The sequence below is a fragment of the Brachionichthys hirsutus genome, chromosome 21, assembly GCF_040956055.1.
Source record: "Brachionichthys hirsutus isolate HB-005 chromosome 21, CSIRO-AGI_Bhir_v1, whole genome shotgun sequence".
NCBI lineage: Eukaryota > Metazoa > Chordata > Actinopteri > Lophiiformes > Brachionichthyidae > Brachionichthys > Brachionichthys hirsutus.
This window is the reverse complement of record NC_090917.1, coordinates 5549908-5570782: the sequence shown is the minus strand read 5'-3', so window position 1 is coordinate 5570782 and position 20875 is coordinate 5549908. Positions and strand designations below refer to the sequence as shown.

The following is a 20875-nucleotide window of genomic DNA, read 5'->3' as shown; positions in this document are numbered from 1 at the left end:
AGATGTCACGCTGACTTTGGATGTAGTAACACTGAAACGTGGAGCTGCCATGACAGAAAGGGACGACGAAACGCGTTTCAGGAAGGCGACGGAATGAATATGACTTTTACATTGACGGTAGCCTCTGTATTAAATGTCAGATATCGTTTCTGAACTTTAGTATCATCCGAACAACATCCCAACCGGTGAAACCTGAGGTCAAATTGCCATCATTTTTATTTCTCATGGGCGAATAATGCTTGGAAGGATTTGTTCATTCATTCCAGCGCTTGGTTTGAGGATGTAAAATGTCAATCGAAAAGATGGCGTTGAAGTTGAAGGACTGGATCCTAATGACGGTGGTGAGGTGAGACTTCACGCCACCCAGCTTTCCCCCCCAAGTCAGCAGGGGTGGAACGACCTGTGTACCGGTAAATGGAACAGCCAGTCCTGTCTCGCCCTCCGGGGCGCACGCAGTGGGACTCGGAACAGCCGTTTCCTCTGGGATTTCACACGCTGGATTCAGACGGCGGAGGCGTCGCCTCTCCGAACAAGACTGGCCAGACAGGTTTGGATTTCAGAAGCGGAGACCAGGATCACACGTCCCTCCAGAATGAAGCGGTCAGCTTTATCCGGGACGAGTCCGTCAAGTTGGAGAACTTCAAGAATCTCTCTGATTTTTCTTTTTGCAATCTGGATTTTAAGGGGAAGAATTCCGCTGTTTCTTCAGCGTCTAGAGAGGAATTGTTTCTCACAGAAAATCCCGAGAAACCTGAGGAAATAAGCGACTGCACGTTATCGTGGTTAGTTTCTCCTCAACCTGCTGATGTGACTGGCAAAAACACTCCCTGCGAAGAACTCATTCTGACACGGCAGAACCCTCTCGAGGGCTCAAACGGCCTGCGTTGTCATGGTGAGGTCATAAACATCAGTGTGCCGGTGTCTCCTTTGAAAATTGCCGAGTCCGTCACGGGGGATGCGTTTTTGTTGGTCGATCTCTCGAGTGAAAACTCTCGCATCTCTCCGGAGCTCTCGGCCGATTTGAAAACAGAGGTCGTCGGCGAGGAAGTGGCAGGTCTGTCACAAGAGGAGCAGACTGTTCGCCCTCCCTCGGAGAGAAGGGAGACTTTGTCACGTGAAACTGGAGACAAAGGTTTATTCCCTGATCAAGTGACCGATCTGTCCGCAGCCTGCAGCGCCACCCTGCAAGGTTTACCCGAGATCAGACCCCTGCCTGGCCACGTCGGCGCACCGCTGGAGTGTTTCGAGGGAACCGTGCCTTTGCTAGATTTAGAAGTTCCCGATTTTGCCGGCAGTCTGAGCCTGTGCCCCGTCAGTCCTCCCCCTGTTTTCTGCACAGGTGTGCTATCCGATTCGCCGACGGAAGAGCCGGAGGTGCAACATGCAGCGGCGACTGTAACTAAAGATCTGACTTCACAGCGTCAAGGTGAGAATGACGCACTTTTGCCGAGTTTGTCAGCGGAGCCTCCATCACTGACGTCACCCCTGGATGAAGACGTCTTCATCCGGGGGGGCTTCGTCACTGAGAGTCATTCCGGGGACAATGAGCCTAAAGGTTTGATGGAGGACATTATTTTTCCCGAAAGCAAACCTCAGGGGAATGAGACCATTGCTCTGGGTCCGTTTCTGGATCCCGATGAGGTCCACGGCGGGGACACTTTGCACTCGAAGACAAAGGAGGGGCTAGAGGATGGAGATGTCCACGATCAGACTACTGGACAAAGGGACGAGGAGACTTTGATGGACGCCAACCAGCTGGAACAATCCGATCATCGTGCAGTTGCTTCTTTTGAGTTTTCAGTTCAGGACCTAGAAACCTCTGCCCCCGAGGCTGGATGGACCAGTGAGCAAACTGTGGAGACAGTTTCCATCTCTGAGATGGTGGCGGATGACACAATGCCAGCGGTGTCCGCTGTGGACAGGCGAGAGGAAGACGTCTCCCCGCTCAAAGCTGTGTTCGACGCTTTAGACCAGGACGGAGATGGCTTTGTCCGCATTGAGGAGTTTATGGAGTTTGCTGCCGCCTATGGTGCAGATCAGGTGAGAGGCCCCCTACCTTTGTCGACTTCTTTGTTTTGGGCTTGCAGCTACTGAGTCATGCATGCTGTGTGGAACAATATGCGCCTCCTAGTACTTAAACATTCATTCATTTTCTGCTGAATGAGCTCCCTGCAACAAGCCGCTGAACAAAAAGGCATTTATCTGATGTTACTTTGCACAGTTTTTTTTTTGGTCTAAATGCATTAAATACTAATTATTCGTATTATTAAAAGGGAAAAAATGCACAATCTTACTGGTCTAAAAGGTACAACTTATATTCATTACATTGATCCTGGTGTCGATTGAATGATTTAAGGAGCTGCATCAGGTTCAGATTGTCAACATGTGACTCGGGTCACACGATGCCTGCTTGGGTGTTTGCAGGTCTCAGTATTTGGAGACGATTGTAGAATACTTCTGCTGTATATCATGAAAGCCAGGCCAGGATTAGTTGTCTAATATCTGGGGAGTGATCAAGAAACAGGATTTGGGTTATCATCTCAAAGATAAATAAGTCTGTCGAACACATCGGCCGTAATAAAGTCTTGGCTGCCCTCCATATGCTAAATGACGAGCGGCCGTTTTACCGGTAGCGTGTCCTGTGACTTAAGCATGACCTCTCATGAAATGGTTGATTTATTTCCCTCCACTCAGGTTACATTTAACGGATGCGGCTATTTTTTTTTTTTACCAGCCATTCCACACATTTGTGAAGCTGTTTCACTGTTAATTTAAATTCACAATACAAGGAATTCTTGTTAAAAATGTAGCAGAAATAGAACACATTTTTTAGATGTAGTTATTAAACTAAAATGCTGCATGGATCTCTTTAAGGAGCGCGAAGGCGTCTGTTTTGCCTGAAGCCTGACAACCACCCGAGTCACAATGACATCATTTTCTCTTCCTGTTAGACGTGCTCGTCCGTGTGCCTGTCTAAATGTTTACAGATGTTACGCGGTTCCGTGAACCATCGCGCCATTTGTAAATATGAGGCGTAGATAATGATGTAATCGAATAGGCAACACAAATACAAGCAAAACGATCACGCGTGCCACGGTCGAGCGTGTTTTAGCGTTGGATTCCTTTTTCCTCTCACAAACTTTAAACCAGGTTTTCGTGTATTCATGGGTACTGGTTCACTAATGCTCTTTAATCCCTTCACGCCGTGTTCAAAGCGCCTCTATCATCCCCGATTTGTCCCATGTCTAGCCTGGGAATAGGGAGGGATTAAGAGTAAAATGTATTTTCCTGAGTCAGAGAGGCTCCGTGGTTTGGACGCCGTCCTGCGATCTCGTTTTCAGGAACAGAAGAGCAGCATGTTGCCAGTTCCATTTCTTATTTTGCTAGGCCGTGCTAAAGCTTTGTTTGGTTTCTAATGGGGATCAGATGCGCAGTTTCTAGTAGCTTTTTTGTGCCTTTAGGTCTTAAGTGGTTTCCTTGGACTGCTAGCCTGATTACTGCTTCCGCTTCTTCGTTTACTGTCAGCTACCTGGTTTCCACTGACTCATTTGCTTCCTAAAAGGAAATTCCTTTATTGATCGGAAGAGAGACCGGGCTTCGTCATCCACGTGTCATGTCGTACGTACTGCTCTGTCGTAAATCTAACTCGTTTTGAGCAGCTGAGCACGAGGACAAGTGGGAAAAGCCTCCCTGAAGCCGAGGGTGCCACATTTGTCTTTGTCCTAGGAAAAGTGCAAATGTGCGACAGTGACCATATCCATGCACATCATGAACACAATATTAACATTAAACAATGTATTCCATCGTTAAGTAGATGCCATCGAGCCTTCTGACTGTGTCGGGACTACTGGTTGACCCGCGGCCTTCCTGCCGGCCCGTAGGCATGGGCCAGACCTGGAAATGCAGTTCAGATCTTTCTAACCACCATTCACCGGTTCCACTCTGGTTTTGACCCTGATTCTGCACAAAGGCCGCCCTGAACTGCATTGTGGTCCTGTCTCGCCTGTCAGTGGGACGCTCCCGACCATGCTTTAGCCAGCCTCCCTCCCCTCACCCCTCTGCTTTCATGTGCTGCCCCCCCTAATCCACAATGGAATGTCCCGTGCCCCCGAACCATCACCTCTCTCTCTCTCGAGTCGTGTTTTGCGTGCGTGTCTCGTGTCATGCACAGCGATCACTCTGCCTTGATTAGCCATCTTTTACCAACTGATCAACGGTGCGATCATGGTTTTGTGTAGCAAGCTATTGTCTGTCGTCCTCCGGGAAAGTCTTCCCACTAGGTGTTGTTCTCCATGGGGTTACATACAACGGCGGTCTGTGTGGAGGCGGTCAGGCGTGCCCCGACACTGACTAGACACAAATGGAGGACATTGAAAAACCACAGCGCCTCCAAGCAGCTTGAGCTGATAGTCGCCTTTCAGCTCATCGTTGTACGCTGCAGTTTATAATACGAGTTTAATACTGTTTGGAGAAACGGAGCGTAACATTATCGAACAATGGCGGCATTGAACGCCCAAGTACGTTTAGTAACGGAATGACGGGTGCAGATACGGGAGTTTATGGGAGTTGCTTTCGTTGTTGAACATCATTGCCAGTAAAAAGCGTCTCTGGCGTGACTCCGGCAGAAATGTCCGTGGGCGAGGTGAAGTTTTACTCGCGTTAAACGCGCTCAGAGACACTTCATTAATTCTTCACACAGGAACGTTTAAATGTCAGGCATTGCAAGACAACGCCGTTGAAATGCGGCTTCATCTGAACTGAAATCGCATTTTACCTTTTTCCGCATTTAGGTTACAACTCGGAATTGCAGGCGGCGTCTGCGTACGAGGCCTGAGAGGGGACTTGGCCCCCGCTGCGAGTCCGATGCGGGCCAGGGATGGCTTCCACAGTGGAGTCGCTTTGTTATATTGCTTTGACTGTGACTGTGACAGTGGGTCAGTCGGGAGGTTGCAAAATGCGACACAACTTATGGGGCTTATTACGATGCTTATGTAAAATGTCACCAAGACCGCAGACGGTTGGAGCCGCCGTTTTCACACCTCACCCAGTGTAGGTGTTCCTAAGCTGCTAGGAACACATGAACTGTGATGTTCCACTGTGAACGGAAAGCCAAGCCTGCATTCAACGGCCTCCAAAAGACCTTGCTGGCAATTTTTGTAATTTAATGTTTACCAGTTTGAACCAGTGTCTATAGCGACGACAGCCTATAATATATATAATAAAAAATCAGTAGATTTGAACGGTGTAGCCTACAAGAGATGATGGAGGTTAGATGCTATTTTGTTCCACATGTTCTGCTTAACATTGCAGCGTTAACCGCCATTCACTGGGTTTAAATCTCCAAACCCTGATCAGAAACCATAAAGTCTCTCTTTTTTTTTTTTTTATGGGCTTCAGCTTCTTGAGTTGGAGCTCTGCGTTGCTAAGCAGGTCAGCTTGTTTTTATGTGTAACTGATACTAAAAGTACAGAACAGAGAAGCCACACACACACACACACACACACACACACACGCACACACAGAACAAATGTAAAATGACCATGTTTACATGGGACTCTTACTTTCTTGAGCAATAAGCAGCCCAAAAAACCGCTGAAAGTTGCCCCAACATACTGTAAATTCTACATTAGACCATTTGTCTTTGTCTAAAGTAGATATATTTTGATTGCTGGGTCGAATCGGTGACTCTGCGTACGAGGGCACGTAATATCAGTAAAATGTTAAATGGCGTTAAGAGATTGGAGCAGGCAGGGGTTGTTCTGGTACAAATCAGATTAGATTACATTTCCCATACGCCAGGAGTGAATGTCAAACCATTAAAGTGATTTTTTTTTTTCTTCTCACGTGTAATTTAGTTACTGAATCACACATCTTCCTGTTGCCAGGTTACCGAATGTAGGAATATAGAGTAGGGAGGAGCTCTTACATAACCGTGTTAACAGCTTCGGTGTACAAATATTTGTGTCCTAAAGACTGGCTTGCATTACATGTACTGTATGTATTATTGGGTAAACTCGTTCCTTGCTCCAGATTCCTGTTAATCTATCATTCTAAATTATATCCACTGTGCAAACCGTCTTTAATGTATTACCGAAAACTACATGTGAAGACACTTAAGCGGTACCTGTCTTCCCCGTTTTTATTCTTGGCATGCCAAGAGGGTAAAGACGGTAGCCTTCGCACGCAGTAAGATACTTGTAAACTAGATACTGCCCCATCTGCAAAAACTGATTTTATTTTGTAAGTCAGGTTGTTCCAGAATAAAAGTGTCACGCTAGTGATTTTTAATGACGGCTTTAGTTAGTTATGTAGCTTAAGGTGAAATCATTCGTCAGAAAACGCACCCTGTCCTTGTTTCTGAAACCACCTTGAAGTTTTTGACTTTTTCTTCCAGGTGAAGGATCTGACCAAATTCTTGGATCCCAGCGGCCTGGGCGTGATCAGCTTTGAAGACTTCCATCGTGGAATCTCTGCCATTAGCAACGGAGGTAAGTGGTCAGATGTGATTTCTTCTTCTGAACTCGGTTTGCGTTTTGTCTCAGACTCTGTATTTACTGTACTTTGAAAGGCGAATATTATTCTGAGAACAAAAAAAAAAAAAAGCCTTTTATCAGTGTTAAAAAATATTTTCTAGTTGTAATTTTCAGATGATGTGAAGGTGTCCAAATTAAATTCTCTAAAACCATTTTGCTGCCTTTCTGTTGATAGAACTGTTGAATAAACAGCCTTCACTTATCGTGATCTATTTCATTTGAATCTTAAACCTCTTTTAATGATAATAAATAATGATTATATACAGGATGGACTCGGACACCCCGAAGATAAATGTTTAGGGCTCACGCTAGCTGGGCTAACATTAACGTACAGATTGCAGCGATGATGTCATCACAACCTATTGATTAGCAGCACTCTTTCCCGAAGCTTTCTGGGTTGCGCGGCTCTCGTTACCATTAATAATGCACTGGAAGGCATGAGACTTTCAGACGGGCTTGCTGGCGAGCTTTCAGAGCTGAATAATTTAGCGGCCTCCTCCTCGTAGCCCCATCCTCAGTCTCTCTCTTGTTCCCCTTGTTTGGCGGTAGTAACGAAGCTGCGTTGCAAGCCGAATTGAAAATATTCAAATAAGTAATGATGATTTGATGGGCCAGAATCCGGTAATCGTTGTCCTGTGCCCCGTTACGCACCGCTCTCTGTAGTGCTTTCTGTGTGAGCGGCGGTGTAGAGTAACGAATCGGATATTTCCTCCTTTCCCATCAGTGTGAGAAGTTCAGACCTTTGCTGACAGAATTCCGCTGTTTTTTTTTTTTTTTTTTGTATCTTTCCAGCTGACCTCTTGAACTGATCCACCGCAGGGAGAAAAGCAACTACTCTTCTCTTTCCTCTGGTTCAGTAGAAAGTCACGGCACTCCACCCTTAATTAGATTTCTGCACCAAAGTTGCTTTTTTTTAAAATAAAAACGGACCTTCGGGCTACGGAAATGCCTTGTCCGCGGTCGTGGCTACGGCATGTCTGGAACAACAGAAGCATAGAAAGCATTTGTCTCCTGTTGTATTTGGACCCCACGCCTGCGGACGGCAGGTGTCTGTTCCAAGAGAAGCCAGAAAGCCAAAGCCAGAGGGCACAGAACCCCTTTGGCTCGCTTGGAGAACACTGTTTGTGTTCTGTTCCGTCGGTGAGGTGCTTGCGATGCAGCGTTTACTAGACACAGCAGTCATGGTGGCTGACAGGAGCGCACCGTTGTTGCTCTGTCTCAGGTTACATTGAACTGGATCTGTATTGCTTTCTGTCTTTATTTTGCCCATTTCCTTTTTACAGACGTGTAAAAGTTACACATTAACCGTCACATAACACATAGACTCGCTTAGATCTTTGTCTGCAAATAGATTTTAAAAAATTTACTGACTAGATGCTTGACCGAACTCATCCGAAGCAGAACTATCGGCGTGTCAAACAGATATTTGTCATCCATCTGGAATCATATTTCTGTTCATAAAACTAAGATAAATCTGAAACCTGACGTGGAAGATTTTACTACATAATCGTGTGAAGAGGTCTTTAAGTAAATTAATGTTTAATATTAAAAAAAAAATACTTTTCATAATTAAGAGAGAAACTTTGATTATGGAAATTCCACAGTTGCCAATAAATGTCTAAAAGAATACATCAAATATGATTATTTTATGATTGTACAGTGCATCTCTGTGATGCAGATTCAACATCAGGTAATTAAAATGCACCTCAGCTGTCAAAAAACAAACTCCAGACGATTTTAGCTTCAGATCTTTATTGACATGCTGCACAGGAAACAGAAAATCAATCCCTTAAATGTATTTTCACTACGTCATACGAGATAGAAACATTTGTTTACGTCTGTTAAACCTTCTTCCCTGTCCTGCGTGTAGGTCCAGAGCCTCAGCTCTACGGTGTGAACTACAGCCCGGGGGATGGAGCTGTGGGCTGTGCGGAGGAGTACGATGAGGTGAGGCGCCACACAAGCTATTTGTGCTGCAGCTCAGTGGTTAAGCCTTCATTTCCCATTGAAGGCTTAACCACTGGAGGCCACTATCTGAACTCCAGTTGCTCCCTCTCTTCCCATTGTAATGGACTGGTTGGCTCTCAGAGCTATCATTACCACTATGAATGGTCCACAGTCTGAACACTCTGTTTTGGCCACCGCTAAATAGCATCTGGCAGGCTATACTTTCGAGGATTCTTTGACAACAGTTTGAATTAGCTGGGCTCTTGCATCTCCGTCGACTGTTTTTACAGTTGCGGCTGGTGTTTCTGGAATTCCCGTCTCCTCTGGCACACACGGCACTTGTATATTTAACCATCGTCATTGCTGCGTGTACGTCCAACGCAGGAGTGCAGCGAATACCCAGCGCCCTCTGTTGACATGGTTTAGAAGCGCGCTTGGATTCCCTCTTGAACCCATCCGATGGGATTCGTGATGTTTTGATTGTGTGATAAAATGGGCTTATGTTACAGGGCCAGAGATTTAAGTTAGCTGATGTTTGCCTTACGCACACTGGTCTCTTCTTTTTATAAACTTTGTAATCTAGTGTGGAATTATAAAAGCACCCGGAGAGCGCAAACCTCCACCAAGCAGCTCACCCCCCTCCTAATTGGTTTCACAACCAAAGACATAGTCTTATTTTTATTTGACTTACATTTTAGATTTAATGACCATAAAATATACCTTTTTGGCAGTGGAATTCAGATTATCTTAATACACCAACCATGAAAAGTAAAAGTCAATCAGCATTGACTGATATACTTTTAACTGAATTTTGGATCCTTTAATGGGGTTTTCAATGTTAAAATTTTATATTTTTTCCCGACTTTATTCTGGATCAGAGCCAGAAGACATTTTGCGTGATAGTGCATATTGGATCCCTTTATGACTCTGATTTTCGGTGAGTGAATTGAATGCATAATTGACAAGATATGGTTTTTTTAAAGCCTCCATTATAAGTAAATGGGAAAATCCAGACTAGTGAATGAAAAGGAATAAGTCTGAGGTAAACCGCTGTTTTGATCCAGTCCTTTCTAAAGTGGCTTGCTGTTAGTGTTGTTTACTGGAAACCTGTAAGTCGTTTTGAGGACGTTTGTGTTTATGTGTGAGGTACACGCCCCACCTGTGTCCACGGCCTTATTTCCCCCTCAGGTTTCTGGCAGAAAAAGGTTCCTCTCCTTCTCAATGGCTTGGCTGTTCTGGTCCTGTTTGCTTTCAAAACAAGGCAAGATGGAACTGCTTGTCTGAAGCTAGAAGCCCTACTCCCCATCCGCCTCGCTTTTCCCTTCAATAAATATTTTTTTGCTGTTGCTAATTTACACATTCCCATCGCACATTTGACTTCTCAGTGAGAACGACATCACGTAACGGTAATTATGGCCTTCCCACTTGCCAATGTGTTATTATTTTGCAAAAAAATAAAAATAAATGCAGTGTGCAAGCTGAACAGCAGGTTGGTCTTCTTTTTGGACGGTGCAGTAGCACGGCCCTTATCATTTGTACTGAAGAGATAACCGTGCAGCTGATTGGGTTGTGTTTTAACTCCGGGCCCGGTCAGACAGATCGCTGCCCACTTCTGCTTCTCTTTGGACTTTGCCTGGCTCTCCGCCCCTCTGACCGCCCAGTGGAGCTGAACGTTATGTTGTTACGCCGCTAAACCCTTTCCCTTTTTTTCCCCTGAAGCACTGTGTCACTCTCCAGAGTGAAGCTGAGGTAGTATTAGTTATTAGGAGGCTCTGCTGCCAGTAAGGACAGGCAGACAGGATGGTTCTGGGCATGGTGGATAGTGCTCTGGGCCCCGTTTCTCCTAACACTTCATTTATAATGGTACGTTATTCTTTCACAGCTCTGATGCCTGATCATGCGTCTCCTTTTTTTTTATGACTAATGGCTTCAGCTTTTCTTTCATTGTGTCTCTGGGCAAACAAACATTTTGGTCTACTTGGTTGCTCGTTTTGATTGCGCTCGGCGCGTAAAGGTTTTGTTTCTCCAGCCACGCTGTCTGGATATCAGAATAGACCGTCTTTCAAGGCTGATTTTGATTCACGTGATCGCCAACAATCCTGTTGGGGAAATACAGATTCTGTAGAAATTGTTTAACGACATGAATTACAAAGCGTTCTCTTGTTGTTCTTGATGATGCTAATGGCATTAAGCCGTGTTGTGTCAGTAAATGGTCCTCTCTGTTTGTTCAGCTTTATTGTCCTTGTTGGCTGTTAGGTGTGTTGTGTGCTGTGTTGTGTACACTCACTACAACAGGTGAAGACATGTTCTTTCTATGTGTGTGCGTAGGATATTATAGTTCCTTTTAGGTTCTGGTACCTTTCTAAATATTCAGCGATGCGTATTTAGTGTGTTTTCTGCTCGATGCACCTTCGGTCATGTTTTCATCCTCCTCCTGGTTCCTTTGCTGCAGCAAAACGAGGTGACGGACAGTGCGTACTTGGGCTCTGAGAGCACCTATAGCGAGTGTGAAACCTTCACCGATGAGGATACAGGAGCTCTCGTGCCCCCCGAGATGCACGAGGAGGTGGAGACTGACAGCGGCATTGAGGCCACGCTGCACGACCCTGAAGACCACGGAAACAGGTCTGTATGAAGGATGCTATCACGCTGAGTGGCTTCTCTAATAATACCTGATTGGGTCTGATCAATGCCAACCTGATTAATGGTGTGATGCTGTTCTTAATCACTACTGGCTACGTAATTTGCTGTGTGCGCGTCTGATCTCAGACCGGTCTTGCGTTCCTTACATTGGATTGTTTGGGCTCTATTTGTGTCGCCAGACAGCCGGCAGATCAGAACCGCTTGATTGACCCAATATCCGAACCGCTCCTGGGAAGAAAGTCGGACAAAACCGGCTGCATAATAGTAGCCATCTATTTTTATTTTATTTTATTTCCTCTGTTCTGCCTTTATCTGACATTAAGGTCGATCCGCATGTACTTGTACACCATGTATTCTCATGCCAGAGGCGTTTTGAGACGATGCGTACTCAACAGGGACGTTATCATGGGCTTATTTAGAGATAACTAGAAATATGCACAGTATTCGTTCCAGAGACCTTGAATGTTGAACGCCTTTCCACCGTTCTTTAGTGAATCAGGGTTTTTTTAATCAATTGAAAGTAGAGATCTCCTGAGTTGTTGTTTTTCTTCATGTTGCACAGTTAATACAATGATATTAATGCTAAGGTCTGTCAGGTCTATATTTGTATACATGAAGGTTCTTGTTGATAGAGTATAAGGTACAAACTACACAAACACAAAGCAGGAAGCTGAGGCCTCGCCTGTTGACTTTGTGACCCGTCTGTCCGGCTGGATGACGGATGGCGTGGGCACGTCTGCCTGACATGGAGGTGTTGGGATTTCCCATCCCACATGGTTGAACTTTGAATTCCAGGAAGTGTTGAGTTGGTCCTTTTTTTTTTTTAGGGTTTTTTGACGTGTTGTTACCAACGGCCCGTTAAATCCGCTGCTGATGGAAACCTAACATTTATGACTTAATCCTCATTAATTCTTTCATTTCGGCTTTACCCCCCCCCCCCCCCCCCCCTTCCTACTGATTCATGAGTAGGAATCTCATGAATGGAGATAAGCCATTACTTCTATGAACATTCCAACACAGTATTCAATTGGCTGCTTCCACTGCCTAAGAGCAGCAGAAAGGCTAGTAGACAAAATGAGGTTTTGCCATGCGGTCCGTTAGCCCAGCTTCCTAAAGGTTAGAGTATGCTGGATTGGAGATTAAGAATCTAAATGGATTAGCCTCCCCCACCTCCCCTGTCCTCCATGAGTCCCTCCATTTGGCCCCTGAATGGTCAGCAGGACTGTCTGTTGGCTGTTCTTTAGCCTCAAATCTGCTTAACCCCCTCGCAGACGACCCTTTTGGGCAGTAAGACCATGCGTTGCTGTGGATTGGAAACTTATTAGCTGGCCGTTTCTTTGTTTTCTCTGAGCAGGAGAGCCGAGGTTTTTTTGTTTTAAATCGGTGCAGCCTACTGAGATTTTCAGGATTCCTCTCTGGTTGTCAGGGGTTTTAACTCCAGTTGCCCCACGGCTTTCACGCCGGGGCAGCGGAGGGCCATTGAAGATGCGTTCTCTCTGTGTGAGGGACCTCAGCGGAGGGCCAAGTAGTGAGTGCCTGTGTAAAAGGTAAGCCACCTAACAAAACTGCCTGTGCCATTGTTATAGTGTGACTCTGTTGTTGTTTGGTTAAAAGAGTGTCCGAGGCATCAGTCTGACTGCTTCTTTGGTATGCCAGTATAACATTTCACGTTTTTAACGCTTAAATAAATGGAATAAGTTGGCCTTGAATGGGACAAATAGACAAGCAGCACGGGCTTCGTCAATGAGTGCTGAGAGAGCGAGCTTTTCTGCTGATTTGGACATCCTCATCCTGCGTGTGCCGAAGACATGGAATATGTTCTGGTGGGCAACAGGAAAGGCCAGTTTTCCTGTTAAGCTAAGATCAAGTAGATCAAACTCGTGTTACTCCACAGTCGAGGCTTCCAGCCCCAAGTCCGTTTTAGATTTCAGGCCGTATCGTGTGAACGCGGTCGAAGACGGCTCTTTGAGTTTATTTCATACATTGTTGATTCCTCCCACGTGTCTCCGGTGTTCCCATTTTGGTTTTGCCCTCACCTCCGCCCCACGTTGCTTCAGCCAAAGCAGCCTTTGGGATTAAAGTGAATTAAGAGATTAACTTTGTCAACGAGTGAAGATGAATTGTTTTGAGGTTTACAAAAACCATTTAGTCATTTTTAGTATAAATCGACGCATCCTGGGCACCTTGCTGACTCTTTGTACTGGCGGATGTCCTTTTTATAATCCGAGCTAATCCCTCTTCATTTCTTGCTGGGGTCCAAACGAGGAGCATAAAACACTAACCGAGTCGTCGATTCTCAGGTTTTCCCTGAACTCTGAGCTCCACCACCACCAACCGGCCGTGGGGACGGTCATCGGTGGGGAGGAGGAGCACTTTGAGGACTTTGGGGAAAATAATTCAGCCGAGTTGCTTCTGGAGAGCGTCGTGGAGTCCGCGGAGGGGCGAGACAACTCCCCTCTGGTGTCGCCCCAGCAGCTCAATGGCTCCTCGCTGCTCTCTCCAAAGTAAGACCCCCCCCCCCCAAACACACACACACACACACACGCACCCAAAATAACTCGACTCATACAAAATTCCCACTTGTTGAAATTTACTGCTGAGTGAAGAAAAAGTAATTTTGGAATAATAGCGACCTTCAGATTATTTAGCTGATGTGAATATTATTGTTTTTTTTTTCTTTATCGGGCCTTTCTGATAAGAATGTGACTCTTTTACATTGTTACGTTTAAAAGCCTCTATTTGCGTTCCCTCGAGAAAAGAAAATGTTTCTCTTTCAGCAAATGTCAACGAGGTCAAACTTTGATAAGACCTCAGTGGAGACATCCTTCGTCCTTCCCGGCCTTATCGGCCTCCTTCTCGAGCCAAGATAGGTGAAGTGCGTACAAAGCTAACTGCGTTAGACGCACTCTCGCGGCAGCTAAGTTATATATTCTTCATAAGACTTCTCATTAAATCGTCTCCTCTCACGGTTTGAGTCTTAATGAGACAACCGTTGTCTGTCCTTCATAGACAGACCGATTGATGTTTTGTTCCTCTGAGACCTGAAGGCGTATTGACCAAGCTTCGCTTCTGGGCCGCAGATTTAAAGATGCATCGACTTCAGCTGTCTAAGGTGTCCGGCAAAAAGCCCAGGATGCTGCCAGGCTTTAAAATGCACACTCTTTTCATTTGTGTTGCGGCTTTTTTCTTCCCCAGATAACGAGACCCAAACCCGGGTAATATTTAATTCCCTCTTGCATGAAGCTGTCAACAACAACATTCTCAGTTTTATTAGCCCACTGACGATATGTAAATAAGCTGGATTAGTACAGATAACAAAAATCAAAGTGCATTTTAAGAGTCTTTTTTTTTTTACCCATTAAAGTTCTAGAAGCACTGTAACAGGAAGGCGTGTGTAAAAATGTGCATGGTCGACTAGTTTAGCAGAAAGCTTGCATGCTGGTGAGGCTAAAAACAACAACTGCATCCCACAATCTGCGCCCACTCGGTGCGAGTGCGTCACTTTGTTTTGAACCTATCAGGCTGATTGTTGCACACAGCGGCGCCGCCCACGTACACGCCCACGTACACGCCCACATGCACCCATGGGCACATTACGCCACTTTGACAACTTGTCTGTTTCAGCCAAACACACATCACGGTGGGCATTCTTTAATGCTGTACATATGATTGTACTGGTTCTTCTTCCCGCAGTGTTCTGTTATCTTACGCTCTCCAGACACCGTCTGCATCACGTCTCTCTCCCACCTCGACCCTCACACTTTGCTCTTCTACATTTACTTCTGGCTTTCACAAATGATGTTCCCCGGAGCCGTCCCTCCTTGTTCTCCCTCACTCATCACTTCCTCCTGCTCTTCCTCCCTGTGTCTCCTCTTTCTAGCGCACCTGCTCCTCTCCCTGATAGCTTTCAGAGCTTCCTCAGGGAGGAGGCGCTGGACTTTTTCTGTAGCCAGTGTCACAAACAAATAAGTCGTCTGGAGGACCTCTCCACGCGCCTCAATTTCCTAGAGATGACTAGGTAACACATGACTCGCAACCCCCCCCCCCGCCGGTAGTGAGCTGTATCGGTGTGTTTGCTGTGCTGATTAGATACAGTATCATGCATGTTCTCACAATGTATGCATGATGCGCTGGACTGGCAGGAACGCGTGTGTGTGTGTGTGTGTGTGTTGAGTCACAGATTGTGCTGTGCTTCCGGTATGTTTTGTCGATCAGCTCCATTTGTCCCGTTTATTTGATCTGACATTCCTACATCATCATAAGCTGAACAGAATCATACATGAACCTATGACCCCCCCCCCCCCCCCCCCCTAGAAACTACAGGTGAGTGGAGGATTGCAGTAGGTTTGGTCATCCGTCGTGCCATCGTGTCCGTGCTTCACTTAAAGCTGCTGGTAGATCAAAGTACCTGCTTTTATTGGACCTGATGCAGATCCAGGATTACTGAACAGCAGCTGATCTGTGTCACAAGAACTAAGAGATCAGCGCTGAAGAATTCAGGATTGTCATTTACAGAATCTGCATCGGTCCTATTTTAGGATTTACCTTCAGTTTGTGTACGCTGTACGCTGCGAGAGCAAAAGTGATGCTGGATCTGCACCTTTAGTTTAAGCTGCTGTGTTTGTGTTGGATTGCTGTGAAGAGTGAAAGCCAATTGGCTTCAGTTTATTAAAAAAATAAAAAATAACCATGATTTATTTGTGGAGAGCCACCTCAACATGGGCTCAGGGGCCAGCAGAGAGAGGGGTGGGGGGGTTGGATTGGACAAATAACGGCTATGCCTCTTCTTCCTGTATCTCTTTTTCTCTTCCTGAACATTTGTCCTGCTGTTCTGTCTCCTCTTCCAGTGCAGGGAAGAGGCTGTCCAGCAAGAAAGTAGCAAGGTAAGCTAATTAGCTGCTCCGAATGTTTAACATTGTCTAGCTTTCTCTTCACCGTTGGAATATGTGATACGTAAATCGATTCCCTCTCCCCGTGCAGACATCTCCTGCAAAACAGCTCCATGACTCTGGACACCATGAGCGATTTGACGCGGGACATCCTGGAGCTCGCAGACAATGACATCACAGACAAGGTCAGAGCTCACGGGCCAAAGATTGATAAACTTGGACATTCCTTTGAATGATTATTCATGTCTGGAAACCTGGGGTGACTTTCACTTGTTACTCTATCCCCCTAAAAGAAGAGGGAGCAGCCTTTTGGAGAGATTCATCATAGTTAATTATTCTTACAGCCATTTTAATTTCACATATGATATTCCGTGTCCAGGTGCTGCTCCTTGAGCGTCGCGTGGCCGAGCTGGAAAAGGAGTCTGAGGCGTCGGGGGAGCAGCATGCCCGGCTGCGCCAAGAGAACCTTCATCTAGTGCACCGGGCCAACGCCTTGGAAGAGCAGCTGAAGGAGCAGGAGATCCACGCCGAGGAGCAGCTACAGCAAGAGAGCCGTCGTCAGAAGGAGGCCCTGATCAAGCTGGAGAGGGAGAGGGGCCTGGAGCTGGAAAACCTGCAGGCCAGGTGAGACGAGGTGTCGCAGGTGTCTAGTTTCATTATTGCGTGGCAGACGGATTTATATTCGGGTCGTTTTGCATTGTGAATGATTAATGATTTAATCTCTTTGTTTCTTATATTGACGAGTGAAACGCCTCTTTCATGACGACGCCATGTTGATTGTTGTCGTAATTGTAGCTCTATACTGCCACCGTCTGGCAGTTTTGAGCTGTAATAATCGCTGCCAGTAGTGTAGATGTTATTTTGTTTCTGTCTATCTAAAGAACGCGTTTTGTTTCTCAGGCTGCAGCAGCTGGACGAGGAGAACGGCGAGTTGAGGTCGTGTGTTCCCTGCCTTCGAGCAAACATCGAGAGATTAGAGGAGGCGAGAGAAAACGACAATCTTATCTCCTGGGTTTTTATGTTCTCCCACTTCAATCCTCTTGAAATGTTTAACACTCTTCCTCATCCTGCCCTCTTCGCATTCTTTGCAGGAGAAGAGGAAGCTGCAGGATGAGACTGAAGCCGTGTCTGACAGGCTGCAGGAGGAGACGGAGTCCCGCAGGAAAATGGCAGACAGACTGAGCCATGAGCGCCACCAGAGCCAGAAGGAGAAGGAGTCCACTCAGGAGGTGGGGGCTGGATTCTCTGTGTACAAAATCCAGCGCTTTCCCTGCAGCCAGCTCACACGTTATTACAATACAGACAACAGAAGTGCATGCGTCACTGACCCTGTGCAAACTATGTCAAACAAGTGTCTGATTCGTAAGGAACGGATGACTTGACAGATTGTGTTTTTTCTTATTTTACTTTAGCTTATTGAAGACTTGCGTAAACAGCTTGAACACCTCCAGCTGTACAAGCTGGAGGCGGAAGCAAAGAGAGGACGCACACCTGGAGCAGGGCTGCAGGAATACCAGACCCGCACTCGTGAAGCTGAGCTGGAGCAGGAGATCAAACGGCTCAAACAGGTAGGGTCCCACCACTCTACACTCATTTGGTACTGCGCTTTTGAATTCTGTCACTCATCAGACTGCTATTGAAGTGATTTCAGATTTAGCATGTACTTCATTTACCCTCTCCAGGACAACCGTAGCCTGAAGGAGCAGAACGATGAATTAAACGGCCAGATTATCAATCTGAGCATCCAGGGAGCCAAGAATTTGATGTCGGCCTCCTTCTCCGACTCCCTTGCAGCTGAGATCAACTCTGTGTCCCGGACGGAGGTGGGCTTCGAAAAGACCACTGGTTACCATTTGATCTAAATTTAACTTTCAGTGTTTTTTCGAGCGACTGACTTTTCCTTTCTTTGTTTCTAGTTAATGGGGGCGATCCACAAACAGGAGGAGATTAACTACAGACTCCAGGACTACATTGACAAAATCATTGTGGCAATCATGGAGTCCAACCCCTCCATGCTAGAAGTAAAATAGATGCCGTGCAGCCGCACGAAGAGACTCCTCAGGCTGTTAAAACATTGGACACTTGTCATAAAGAAAATTAACACGTAAAAAAAAAAAAATTCTGACTGATTTTGTAGGAAAACAACAAATTGATCCCCTGACACGCACACGCAAAGGAGAATTTTAAATATTCCATGGCAGAGCAATTTTCAGTTATCGTTGAGTCTGTGACTGTATGTCTTGACCCTCCTGAAAACACTTGGGTTCTGGTGACTTCCATGCGTTTGGACAGAGGGACCCGAGTTCCACCTGCTGGGAACGTGTAAATTCAAGATTAGAAAATCTCCCCGACCCTTTCCAGAAACAAAGTGTCACGGTTTTATTGAGCTAAAAAAATAAAAAAATAAAAAGATTAGACAATTAAACGGTACCAAAGGGCCTTAAAGGAAAGGCATTCAGAAGTATTCATTCTGTGCACCGTGCATGCCTTTGTTCGGCTACTGGGATGGTTGTGGGACGCTGGGCTCCCGAACTAGGATGAATCATACGCGAGAAAATGTTGTATGAAGATAGAGTTCAGGAGACCCGAACATCTATTAGACCTTGCGGTGCTGCCTATCAGACTCTATAACGGTGTGCTCTATTGATTAACCAACCTGGACCCTCTATCCAGTTAACCCAAGTGAAGGACATTTCTAGGAGTCAAAGATGAGAAATGTCCAGAGGGTTTTTTGTTGTGTGTGTGTGTCCATCTTGTGTTTGGCATTTCTTTTTGTGTGTGTTTTTTCTTTTGTTATAATGACACAGGGAGCTCAGGTTGGCTGGAAACCTCCAGTGGACAAAAATACTACATTTCCCATCCCTCCTTAGCATAAAAACTAGATGACTCAAGTAGACGTTTTCTCTCTAGTGTTGACTGAGTGTTTAACTGACAAAACACAACCTGCTCATACTCACTAGCTCACATGGTAAACTCACTACTTTAATTAATCATCAACGGAAACTGATGAGCGTTTCTGGGAATTGTAGTGTCAGCCTGTATTTTTGTACGAACAGCCCGCCTGACCTTGGTGCTCTCTCGCTAAGTGACGGGGTGCCAGTCCAGATAAAACTGTTTTTCTTTGTCCAAGCAAATTATTGTAGATAGAAAATACTGACATTTGACATGTATAATGTGAATAATGGAATAGTTGTACTTTGCACTAAGTTTTGTTTTGATTTCTTCACTGTTGTGCTGATAGAAATGTTTATTTTTATGGGATCAGTCCATAAATGAAGATATTTTTGAAACGTATATGAAGATGAGGGGTGCAGAATCTGTTACTACTGACATAAACGCAACCTTAGGACTGCTGTGGGCTGCTTTTCAAGATACACATTATACTGATTTTATGCCGCACTGAATATTAATTATTTGAGAATATTGCAAAGGAATTGAAACCATGTTTTAGAATGGGATTAATATTCTGTGCTGTGTTTATCCAGCCATCCGGAGTTCCTTATGGGCTTATTTCCCAGTTACTGGCCACTTTAAACTTTTTCCAGACTTGGCCAGCAGATAAAATACTAAAGACGTGGAAGACTCTGGTAGCAGTAATGCGTGGAAGGAAAGTGGAGGGCAGATGGCAGACCAGAAACACACTGCTCATTAGTATTTTCTCTGCATTTACGGAGAACTACGGACTGATTTTGAACTGAAGTGCTCATTGGTAGTTTAATCTCAAACTGGTCACATTTGTTGGATTCATCTCTCAGACTTCTTGATGGATTTTAAGTGTAAGGATAGTCTGAGAAGGTTTATTTGATCCCAATTGTGTGGCTTCTTGCACCACATGCTCACCGGCTCACTTTTATCTCACTGCTCCTCTTCACCTGGCACGCCATTGAAAACTGGCCTCGGATGTACATTTCCTGTAAAGTTTTTTTTTTTCTACACTCATTCTAGATTCTAGGTATTTTTATAGTTGGAGGAAAAGAAGTTTCCTTCTCGTCTTATGCTGAGAACGGCTGCCTGTATTCTTCTCTAGCATGTAGCGTGTACAGTATGTTTCCCTTGTTTTAAATAATGCAAATATTTATTCACTGTGGCACGAACGACTCTTACTCTGAGGTTTGTTCTGCTGAAAATAGGTTTGTACATTTTTGAATTTACAACGGGGGGGGGGGGAGAGACTGTGGTCAATCTTGTAGAATTTATTCAATTAAGGGAAATGTTTGACGCAAGGTTGCATCATTTTTTGGGAACTTGCCACCGGGTGCAAACGGTTAACGGTCGCCTGCTCTGAATGTGTGTGGAGCCTGTTGCCCTCTTCCGTAAAGCTGATGTTGCTGAATCTATGGTTTATACTATTGTCTTCCCAGATGGCGTCAGGTTCTGCATGGAAGCACCTCTTTTTATTGTGTATCTCTGATTCAGACAAGTCATGCTGTTGTTTGTATTATTTAGCCTCGTAGGTTGTGAGACCTCATAATGTCCTCGTATCACACGAACACCGTGACTCCTGCCTTTTAATCTGACTGGAGTTTTGCCCCAACAGGCTTTAACGTCATTCGAACACAACTGATTATGCTTCTCTGTCATCGCCCTTCTTAATCTCTTACTGTCTGGTTTTGACAGACTGGTGCAAACGCAACTGGTGACAGAGAACGAGACACCGAGACCACAGAGATGACAAAACATTCCCATTTTAGCAGAGCTGAAGGCGATCGCACTTTATCCACATCCAAGTTTCTGCCATGGAAAATTACCAAAGATGGATGTTTGAATTTAAACGGCTCATTTAATCTGGAAGGATGTTTGAATTTAAAAACAGATTGTTTCATCGATCAGGTCCTGAGACCGCGCTTTGGGTAAAAGTTTTCT

General features: G+C 45.3%; 1 protein-coding gene across 1 annotated transcript; it reads left to right on the top strand.

Annotated features, from left to right (window-relative positions):
• The first annotated feature begins 414 nt into the window (after window positions 1–414).
• rab11fip3 (RAB11 family interacting protein 3 (class II)) lies at window positions 415–18042 on the top strand. Its single transcript, XM_068754594.1, has 13 exons — window positions 415–2040; window positions 6395–6488; window positions 8404–8480; window positions 10933–11105; window positions 13424–13627; window positions 15971–16006; window positions 16104–16197; window positions 16392–16636; window positions 16913–16994; window positions 17104–17241; window positions 17425–17580; window positions 17695–17835; window positions 17929–18042. Exons 1-13 carry the CDS (start codon window positions 415–417, stop codon window positions 18040–18042), a joined length of 3180 nt encoding a protein of 1059 aa, XP_068610695.1.
• Window positions 18043–20875: the final 2833 nt, after the last annotated feature.